At 39.7% G+C, this 11,653-nt stretch overlaps 1 protein-coding gene across 2 annotated transcripts; it reads right to left on the reverse strand.

Moving 5' to 3' along the window:
* Positions 1–998: 998 nt before the first annotated feature.
* On the reverse strand, positions 999–11,371 carry LOC117240734 (phospholipase B1, membrane-associated-like). Of its 2 annotated transcripts, none has more exons than XM_033506776.1 (7): positions 11,092–11,221; positions 10,114–10,209; positions 9,528–9,739; positions 9,248–9,424; positions 8,801–9,096; positions 1,412–1,590; positions 999–1,333 (listed from the first exon to the last, which is right to left on the reverse strand). In XM_033506776.1, exons 1-7 carry the CDS (start codon positions 11,219–11,221, stop codon positions 1,188–1,190), a joined length of 1,236 nt encoding a protein of 411 aa, XP_033362667.1. In that variant the 3' UTR covers positions 999–1,187. The 2 variants fall into 2 exon arrangements, with proteins under 2 accessions (XP_033362667.1, XP_033362668.1); XM_033506777.1 differs by lacking the exon at positions 999–1,333 and adding an exon at positions 1,338–1,354 and having other exon boundaries at positions 11,092–11,371.
* Between the last annotated feature and the right edge of the window lie 282 nt (positions 11,372–11,653).

An 11,653-nucleotide genomic window follows, 5' to 3' on the forward strand; every position in this document is an offset into this window, starting at 1 on the left:
CCTTTGTTAGATGGAGAGTTCGTCCCGTTGACCGCGGCCACGTTCGGCGAAAAATTGTCGCCTTGAGCCCAAGCTTATTGTCACAAGTCTCAAACGAATACAATTGGGTAGAGTGACGGCAAATCGTTTAATTACAACTGTGGATTTTAATTACAATGTTTCTATGGATTTAGCCGAGGTTTCAGAGGGAAGGCATCGGTGCCCTCTTATCTCCGACATATATATTTACGCGGAGGAAATTCGCACGGATACTAGGCCACTTCTGGGGAAAGCGGCGTGGTAGTGTCGGACTCCAACCGACTAAAACCTCCACGATGACCGTCCCGGCTGCGATCGAGAGAGGCCCGGGAACCAGTGCGAGCGACACAACGCCCCGCGCGCCTAATACAGCCACTGATGGAGCGGTATGTGGCCATGTCACATTGCGCCTCCTCGCCGGAGCAACCGTGCCCGGTTCCCCTACCAGACTGCTTGGCGGCCCCAAGGCGCTGAGCTGCCAGCTCCGAAGCCCGAACATCACCGGAGGGCGCGGCGAGCCCAGCGCGCTTCGCCAACGCCACATGGAGTTCCCAGGCGATCACCCATCCAAATCTCGGTAATATCTGACATTCGGTCATGTTACACTAGCTAGAAAAATTTACCGATTGTCCAACTGGACAAATTGTAAAATACAAATTATGATTTAATGACGATTATGGGAATATGAAAAGTAGATTCTTTTTCTTTCCTGGAGATCTCCTTCCTTCTTTCATTTCGGGATTCATGCGCGACTCACGTTCAAAACATATCAATGATATGCTATATATGTATATACTTTAAACAAAAGCGAAAGGGGAAATAAGCAACTAGCTAACTAAAGCGAAAAGATAGGAAAAGCGAAACATCTTCGAAAAAGCTGAATTTTGCGTTGAATTTGAACGTCCAACGAGGACTGGGAGAATGTTGCATTGGTCAACGTATTATTAATTTTCTTTATTACCTTTATTCGCAAAGAACTTAAATTATAAGATCAATATGACAATGACTGAAATACCACAGTAAAAATTAAATATTGTTATGGATCCAATATTAGTTGTTATTATTGAACATCTGCTGATTATGATTTTCATCATTTTTAAATAGGCAAATACGAAGATTATAATACATCTACCACTTATAGAAACTGTTCTAAATTTCTCTAACCATCCTTAAGTTTCATTGTTCTGTGAATTTTTATACGTCATCAAGAACGGTCTTTCCGGAGCAGGACACAGAAATTTTTTAAATAGCGAAGTGAAAGCGCCACTCTTGTTACCAACTGGTTCCAACAAATTGTTCCACAGAGTATTCGCATCTTGGGAAACACAAAACATTTCTGATTATCAACGTAACAATCATTAAATAATTGTATAGTTTCATCTGTTATACTCACATAATGCATGTAGTTTTTGACTCCAATGAAAGCAATCAGCGTTAAGATATGAGAGGTCGGTAAATCCATCCTCGGCAAGAGGTATTTTTGCATCTTCCAGAGTCGGTAAAATTACTACAGTGAAGTCATTTCTATGAAATTCTGGACAATTAGCGACTTCTTCGTCAATCTCTTGCCACCTAAAAAAATGAAACAAACTAACATATTCTTCATATGCATATTAAAATATATATCAAACGGTACTTGAAATGTGCTAGGGAAATAATATCGCATAAACGTGAAATAATAAAAATAAGCTGATTGCGGTGCGAAATGTCGCACCGCGCTAAGACAGAAGTAAAATTCCTTTGCTAGTTACCAAGATTTCGCATTTTTTCAGTATATGTATATCACATTTTGGCTTCGTAACTACACTTCGTGATCATTTGGATTATCATAGTAACTAAAAGTTCGTAGTTTTTTATAGCATAATTTTTATTATACGTAGGAGATTATGTGGAATAATCCACTGCAAAAATTAACGATTTCCGATACACGGTATGGTAATGGAAACTTTTTCAAGATAATTAGGGTAAATGCCGCATTCCTAATAGGGATAGACGCCATATTGATTTAGTAAAGGCTAGAGGTGAATTTAAACTGTTTCGAACTGAAGGAGAATTGTCGATGATTCATTTACGGAGAAAAAGAAGGAGGAAAGTTGGGGTATTTACACCATATCGATAATTTTCCGATAATTTTTGTGTTCACGCGTCATTCGAGTAAGGGTCTCGCCGATCTTTGTGTTAAGGGAAACGAAATGTTAGAGGTTCTGCGTAACACCAAGCTTCTGGTTGATCAGTGGGGGGACCTTGTCATGTTTATTGCTACGCGTAAACTCGATCGGCAAACTCGCGCGGGCCACGAGATCTCACTAGGCGCGTCCTGCGCGTATTTCATTCTGTCTACTCGAAAATTTAATGAGACGATTTTCGAGTTGCTGTTATGGATTTGAATGAGTAAGCAGATTTGATGTCTAACCTATGATTTTATTACAAGGATGCCATAACCTTCTTCTCTACGACTTGTACGAGGTAAGTTGCGGATCTACATTCGTTCGTGTAAAAAACAAAGCGCAATTCTTTTGCTCTCGATTTTCATCTTATTTTAGCTTTAATAATCTGTACCGAAACTTACCTGCGGTATCAGACGAGTATCGATACGTTTATGGTGTTTCAAGTACAGAAACTAATACCTTTACCTTACAAACAATACCTAAACAATAAAAAACCTAACAATAACTAATACCTTTGCCTTTGATATTAATCGATAACAGGTTGAAATTCATAGATCGCTGTCGATAACATCGATACCGCATCGATCACATCACTACATATGTGTTATAGAAATACGAACTCGTCGTCTGAATACACACTCATAATATACACTATAAATATACTTATCAGTGTTTTTTCATCCAAAGTCGAGCCCGACATTGCCCGAGTCGTCAATAAGATCTTAGTGTGAATTGAATTCAAAGATGATCAATCTATACCGTTCTCTAATAACTCTTTTCAATAAAGTTATTCACCAACATATAACGAGAATGAAATACGCTTAAATATAAAATAAAAGTTAAGGTAATTGGGCACAAAAGCGGCTGCTCCTCCGATTTTGATGATATTTAACTATAATGTAAAACTCATCATTCAAAACAACATTATGCTATAAACATTATACCATTACCCGACTTTAGTTTCCGAGATATTTGCAAAAATCTGCTGCTAATACTACATTAAATCTTATCTATACATGCACGTCCATGGCAACGTATGCGTCAGAGTGGTGCGATCGCTTATCCACTGTTTCTATAAACACATCATAGCTGGTGTGAAACGATCTGTATAGCGGATGAACTCCTGGAAAAGCGAAAAAGTTTGACAAAATACAGGACGAAGGCAATGCTAGTCCATGTCGACGGCTAATAGCCTCACGCGTTCTGCGGTTCCATTATACTGAGCGACAGGTGAGACACTGGGTAACACTGAGTACCATTGCCGTCACCGCGTGTTTTGTCAAACTTCTTCGCATTTACATTAAAAACAAAACATGATTTTCTGGCTTTATTGAAGCTGTCCTTAGCAAGAATGTTTGTTCTATCGCGTGCTAGTGTTAGATTCTCTTGTAGACCTTTAATTTTTGAAATAAGTTGGAAAATCTAAGCAAAAAAATGACACGTTCTAAGCGTTCTTCTCGCTTTAATCATTATTTATACATATTTAAATGTCTATAATACAATAACAGTACATATCATTTTATTCAAGAGAGCTCACAGTATTTTTTGTCCAAAACACATCTCGATAGCTACTAATGTAAAAAAACAAAACGTTCGCGAAGTTGCGAATTTGAATTTTTCTTACATTTTTTCTCAAAATTGAGTTTTTCAAAAACTGTGCGTTCTAGCAAAAAATGGTTGGCCAATTCGTATTTGCTCAAAAGTGTGTACATGAATCACTTGTTGAAGGTTGCAAAACTAAATGCGTGTTCAAGAGCGCAATCCGTATTGAATGTAGATCGGTCTTTCAATTAGGTCGTCGTTAAAGTCTGATGGCAGTCAGCCTCCTCACGGTGCGACGACTGGATTGCTCAGTATTGATACTTTTCTATAATAGGGTTCGGTTTTGTATAATTTTTGACAACCGCTGATATATGTAAGACTTGTGCGTTCAAAATGTTTTTTTACGTTTTCGAGGTAGTTAGAATAGTAGTTAGGTAGGATAAGTATTAAACAGTTCGCCCGTTATAGAGATTATTTGCAGGTCGCAGCGATGTGTTTATAGACACACAACAGTAGATGTGTGGTCACACCATGCCTTATAAGTCAGATTCAACATAGTAGTAGCAGTTCGCTGTGGAGTGCCGAAGCGTGCAGACGTGTCTCTAGTGCCCAGCGTAGTTCGAAAACAACACGTGTCGCCCAACCGTCGAAAGAGAACACAGCTAAGTGCCCCTTACCCCCTAGGGAGAAGAAAATCCCACGCACCTAACCCCAACACGAATACTAGCCTCACAGCCTCACGACTAGTTGTTCATTCCGAATTAACTAGCTCGATGATGGCCCAGCAACCGCGACCAGGCTCTCCGGAGCAGACTCGCAGCTACCCCGAGCTACCCCCCCCGTGGCAGAAGTGTAGCAGAACTCTCCGCACTAACGACGCTAACACTACAAAGAAGAGGAAAATAGAAACAGCAACGCAAATAAACACACACAACAGGTTCGCCGTATTGGAATCCTCAAACGACGCCATGGAAATCGTAGAACCGCCACCAAACCAACACTCACAGAGAATCCCCCCTCCCCCACCAATTTTTGTGGACGACGTCATTGACATACAGACAATGACCAAGTCCCTAGAGAGAGATACCAGCAAGGAGGAATATAACCTTAAGATAAGCAACAACAAGGTGAAAATACTACCGACGAACCCAGAAGCTTACAGAAAACTCACCAAGACACTCAGGACCCTGAACGCCAACTTCCACACCTACCAACTCAAACAGGAAAGGCCTTTCCGGGTGGTCCTACGAAACATACACCACTCAGCAGACATAGACGAACTAAAATACGAACTCTCAAAACTCGGCCACGAAGTCGTCAACGTAAGTAATATAAGGCATAGAGTCTCGAAAGACGCGTTATCCTTATTCTTCCTAGACATTAAACAAAAACCGAACAATAAGGAAATATACAACATCAGTCGCCTAATGAACGCGATAGTAAAGATCGAACCACCGCTCGTGAAAAAAGAAATAGTGCAGTGCAAAAGGTGCCAAAGGTACGGTCATACGCAGAAATACTGCAACCATACTTTCCGCTGCGTTAAATGCGCAGGCTCTCACTCCACTGACCAGTGCGCCAAATTACCGGAAACCCCAGCGAAATGCATCCACTGCCAAGGGGACCACCCTGCCAACTACAAAGACTGCCCAGCATATAAAACACTATACACGAACAGGTACCCTAAGCTCAGAGCAAAACAGGTATCCAACTAAACACCCAGCCCGCCGAAATTCACGACTACCCCAACCCCCTCAACCAACCAAACGCACAGTCCTACCAAATTCATCTCCGCCTCAACCTCCTATGCCCAAGCAGTACAAGGCATCCAAAATAACCCGAACAGCCAAAGGAACCTTCCCCAAAACAGTGACCCCAACCCACCAAACACAGACAACTCCTCAAGGCTTGAAAAGCTAATAGAGAAACAATCGGAGCAAATAAATCACTTGCTATCGCTACTAACACTCATCGTGGAAAAATTAGCACGCCCCGACTCAAAATAAAACCAAGGCGCATAGCACTCTGGAACGCCAACGGTCTAGCGCAACACAAACTTGAACTAGAACTCTTCTTAAAACACCAGCAAATCGACGTAATGCTCGTGTCGGAAACCCACTTCACCGACAAGAGCTACCTGAAAATAAATGGTTACAAATTCTACCATACCCAACACCCCAGCGGAAAGGCCCACGGTGGCACCGGAATAATAATCAAAGCAAGTATTAAGCACTACGAACTCCCATCATTCCAGAAAGACTACCTCCAAGCAACAAACGTAGCAATAGAAGACTGTCATGGCTCAATCACCACCTCAGCAGTATACTGCCCTCCCAGACACTCCATCGCCAAAGAAGACTTTGATAACTTCCTGGACACCCTGGGCAACAGATTCATAGTTGGAGGAGACTATAACGCCAAGCACATCCAATGGGGCAGCAGACTGGTTACAGCAAGAGGCAAAAACCTCTTAAACAGCATAACAAACAACAACCTCAACTACCTCACCACATACGAACCCACATACTGGCCCACTGACACCAACAAAATACCCGACCTTCTCGACTTCTTCATAACTAAAAATATCCCATCAAGACACGTCCAGATCAACTCCTCGGCTGATCTCTCCTCTGATCATTCTCCCGTGATAGCAACAGTCAGTTCAACAATCATCGAGAATACACCTAATGGCTCCATTCACAACCAACACACCAACTGGCAGCTCTTCAGAGAAGTCTTTACACACTCAACCTCAGCCTTCACCCCACTAAAAACAAAGGAAGATATCGAAGCAGCCACGGAATACTTAAACACGAGCATAATAAACGCAATCCGCCTCTCCACACCGACAAAGCCATCTAACAGCAAACAAGAATATCCCCATTACATACTAAAAAAAATAGCAGAAAAACGAAGACTAAGAAGAGTATGGCAGACCCATAGAACACCGGAGGACAAACGCAAACTTAACAACGCAACTAGAAAGCTATCCAGAACCCTAAGAAACTATAAAAACGACTGTTTCCATAAATACCTCGCCAGCTTATCCCCCACAGCCGACGCCAACTACTCACTATGGAAGGCCTCCAGGAAACTCACACGCCCCCCACAAATAATCCCACCTATCCGCCGTCCGCAAGGTGGATGGGCGCGAAGCCCCATAGAAAAAGCCGACCTGTTTGCAAAACACTTGTCAAAAGTATTCAAACCCCATTCCCCCCAAACCGCCGCGGACGTTACTGAATACCTGCACACCCCCTTCCAAATGTCCCCTCCTATCGAACCCTTCTCCTCTGCTGAGACTATAGAAACAATCAGTCGCCTAAACCCCAAGAAAGCAGCAGGACACGACCTAATAGGCAATAGAGCAATCAAGGAACTTCCCACAAAAGGGATAGCACTCATCACATCGATTTTTAATGCTATCCTTCGCCTGGAACACTATCCTAAGGCTTGGAAAATCTCATTGATTACCCTCATCCCTAAACCCGGTAAACCGATATACGAAACCTGCTCCTATCGCCCAATCAGTCTTTTACCTACCCTGTCCAAACTATTCGAGAAGATGCTCACGAACCGACTCCTTCCAATCCTAGAGAACTTGAAAACACTCCCAGATCACCAATTCGGCTTCCGAAAACATCATTCTACAGTAGAGCAAATCCACCGCCTAACTCATACGATCAGCCAAACACTCGAAAAGAAAAAATATTGCTCAGCGGTTTTCCTAGACATCCAACAGGCATTCGATAAAGTATGGCCGGAAGGGCTACTATACAAACTTAAAAAGATCCTACCCCACCCCTACTACTCCATCCTAAAATCTTACCTAACCAATAGGCAATTCATGGTTAAATACCTAGACGCCACTTCCGCAACATTCCCAATAGAAGCCGGCATACCCCAAGGTAGTGTCCTCGGACCCCTACTGTACTCCATCTACACTGCCGACCTACCTATATCAAATGATATAACAATAGCGACATTTGCAGACGACACAGCGCTATTAGCTTCCCACGCAGACCCGGTAATAGCCTCATCCACTCTCCAGCGAAGTCTCGACTTCATGGAAAAGTGGTTTCAAAAATGGGGCTTCAAAATTAACGAAAAGTAATCCTCACATGTAACCTTCACGCTCCGAAAACAAACCTGCCCCCAGGTCACCATCAACAATGCAACAGTTCCTAGCAGGGACACAGTCCGATACCTGGGCATGACCCTGGACAGGAGACTAACGTGGAAGACACACATCTCAGATAAAAGGAAGCAACTAAAGGACAAACTAAAAAAACTCTATTGGCTCACGGGCCGACGCTCCAAACTAAATATACAGAATAAAATTACCCTCTACAAGACCGTAATAAAACCTGTCTGGACCTACGGAATCCAACTATGGGGAACAGCAAGTAACTCCAACATTGAAATACTCCAACGCTTTCAATCGAAAACGCTAAGATCCCTAATTGACGCACCTTGGTATGTAACCAATGAAACAATACAGCGCGACCTCAAGATACCCACCGTCAAAGAGGAAATAGCAAAATATAGCGACAGATACAGCAAAAGAATCAACAAACACCGAAACCCCCTAATCACTGGACTACTCGATACGACGGACCAGACTCGCAGGCTGAAGAGGTACTACCCGCTAGACCTAAACGTTAGATTCATTTAACTATCCAAATTAAGCATATGCACTTACTTATAATACTTATAAATTATACCTATCTATAATAAGTATTAACTTATTGTAAATAAACAGCCATGTCACTGCGAGAAAATTCTCAACGCGAGAATTGATTGTAATTTCAACAATTAAATAAAAAAAAAAAAAACATAGTAGTAGCAGCAGCTTTCTCTAAATATTTCGGAAACTAAGTGAGTTTACCCCCTATAGGAAAAATGTTGAGTTTCACAACATACTTAAGCTTCATTAAAATGGGAATAGTAGCCCCTTTTATGTATAATTACTAAGATTAAATATAAAGTATGATATAACAAAATCCTTATAAATTGCATATGTAAATACAAAATATCTAAAATGCTTCATAAATTCAGTAAATTATACAAACCTCTCCATTATTTTATAATATTCCGGTCTTTGATTTCTAAATTGTAAAGCAAACAAACATGAGCATTCAATCATGGATGACAAATAGCACAGGAATGGCTCTCTTCCTTGGTGTGCAGCAACCAGTTCCTTTAAGTGAGGTGGTGGTATAAGAGCAACAAAAGTTCTTGGTAAATTGTCTCTTAATATTCTAAGAGTATGAATTAAATCTATTTTGTGATCATTTAACATAGACCATGGAGATGTTGCACACGTATTAATGCAAAAATCATTACTTCCAATCATCAATGAAATCAACTGGAAAACATAAAAATGTAGATACTATTGCTTAAACGATTAAATATTAAATGAAATTATAAATTTTGATTAAAGAAAGAAAAAATTTGTCCAATTTCATATTGGCATTTATATATATGTATATAATTATTTTGTCTACGAACATACGAACCTTCCAATGTTTGTTGATATCTATCCTCGGATCATCTTTTATTTTATTGACCAGATATGTCGCCATGAAAGTCATATCTTTAGACATAGCTCCAGCTTCGGCGACGTTTAACTGCGCAGCTGGATCAGTACTTATAGCGTCTCCAAGTGAATAACCTATTAATTTAGGATTGAATTCCTGCATATAGAAAAATCGGACTATGAAAGATTTCAGTATTCGCATTTATGGCGATAACACAAATCATGTGCATAAACAATGCAGATGTAAAAAATGAACATACTTTAAGAATATTAGGGAGAGTCAGGTACTCTCGCCAAGTTCCTTGACCACCGATACTACCCACTATGCCTCTATTTTCAATGTTCACTTCGAACGTATAAATCGAAGTAACTCCCGCGCCGATTGTCAAGGAATCACCCATTGCAGCAATGACATCTATGTCTCCTGGTTTTAAATGGTGAACCGACTCGGGAACTTTTGGCGACCTGCCGGCTAAACAAATTAAAGTAAATACATTAGAATACATATGAACTTCAAAAGATAAGCATCAATTTTACTATTCTTAAACTACAGTGTGGTGAGGAACTTGTAATGTTACATATGTATCTTAAAAAATGATATTAATAGGACAAAACTATGAATGAACTCAAAATCACATTGAAATTCTTGTATCCACTACAAGTTGTAGTTTGCTGCCACAGAAATTTACTGATTGTCTCTAGGATAAATTGTAAAAATTATTGGAAATAAAAGAAATCTGCGATTTAAAATGAATAATGATTTAAAGGAATAAATACGACGATGTAATATTTACAAGTGATACCATGAAGTATTTGATAACAATAATCATAAATTTGGTTAACTACCTGTAACGTTGCAAGGAAAAGGGACGTGTATTGGAATTTCCTTTTGAAAATTATTTTTATTACGTAGTTGAGACATTCGATCCTCATTTGTTGTGCCTACAAAATAGTCATTTTAAAACAACTTACAAAAATACTTCATCTGTGATGTAACGTTACACGCGATATGTTAAAACTCCGATCAAGTAATTGCAACGAATGATTTCAAAACTTCTACAAACGTTATCGGATTTGTTCCAAATTTTAAATATACAGATAATCTTGGTACTTGTATCTTATAGTAACAAGAGCATTGTTTTCACTTCTTAAATTTAACGTGCGTATTTTAATTGTCTAGAGTTTTAATAGCACGTGAAAACTTTCGTGAGCTACTGTATATTTTCAAGATTTATGCTATAAAGTAAAGGCGTTCAGTGGCGAGGTATCAACTTTTCCCGCGCACCCCGTCCCTAACCTAACTAAAACCCAATTTCCATCTGAAATCACAATCAGATTGCTGCCTCTTATACTCGTAGAACAAGACTGACCAGTATTTTAAGAACAAATGGAAATGCTATACAGACATCTTTAGATTTCACATTTACCTAGCAGTTCGTCACTTTTAATACACTTCAGGACTGCTGTTTAGTTTCGTTACGAATTTCGAAATAAGTACTGTTTACAAAATTCCCCATCTCAAGAACCAGAAGAGGGTGCCACAGAATTCATAGCGCATGTTACTTGAAAATATAATCTCTACAATATTTATATGTTAAAAGAAAAATGATCCGTGCTGTGCAAGCTTTTGTCTACTTTTACCGGAAAAAATTTCGTCAACTTATCATTTTATCGCGAAAATATATATATTCACAATGAAACATTAGTCTATGAAAAATAAGATTCACAATAATTCAATTTTCCTCCAAAAAGCATCTCTCTAACCAGAAGAAAATGATATTACTGCATAAAGACGTAACACGAAATAAACTAAAACAGACGTACCGTAGGATTGCGTTAACCAATTACGATATCCACGGTAGATGAAATTAAGAATCGACGTATCCAAGGCAGTTCTTTGCGACATGGTCAGCACGCATAATTCCAATACAAGGTACAGATACAGCTTCTTCATCGTAAGTTTTGTTGCACAATCAAATGGTCACTTTCAAGTTTCCACAGTGATATTTTATTTTTGTTGATTACAAAGACAAAAAAATATAAATTCTTGTGATGACTGCTAACTGTTGCGCGTATTATCGAGGGCCTCGATAGCGCCGCATCCAGTCTTAGCTGTTGCTAGTTAGCGATCGTTACAAACACTGTTCGCACTCGTAAAAGATTTGAATCTGTTATGTTACATGATCATAATGTGAGATAAAATATATACTTTAATTCAGATACACCTATCTCAATTATTTTTCTTGCTTGTGTATTTGCATTTACGTTGTCAACAAGGTCAGGAAAATTAATAAGTACGGATAGGCAAAGCCTGGGCAAATTTATTTACATATTATATAACATGTATAGACTACCGTTATTTCTTATTGTACTTTAAGCATACTAT

The sequence above is a fragment of the Bombus vosnesenskii genome, unplaced genomic scaffold (genome assembly GCF_011952255.1).
Source record: "Bombus vosnesenskii isolate JDL3184/JDL3185 unplaced genomic scaffold, Bvos_JDL3184-5_v1.1 scf7180000014854, whole genome shotgun sequence".
NCBI classification, from domain to species: domain Eukaryota; kingdom Metazoa; phylum Arthropoda; class Insecta; order Hymenoptera; family Apidae; genus Bombus; species Bombus vosnesenskii.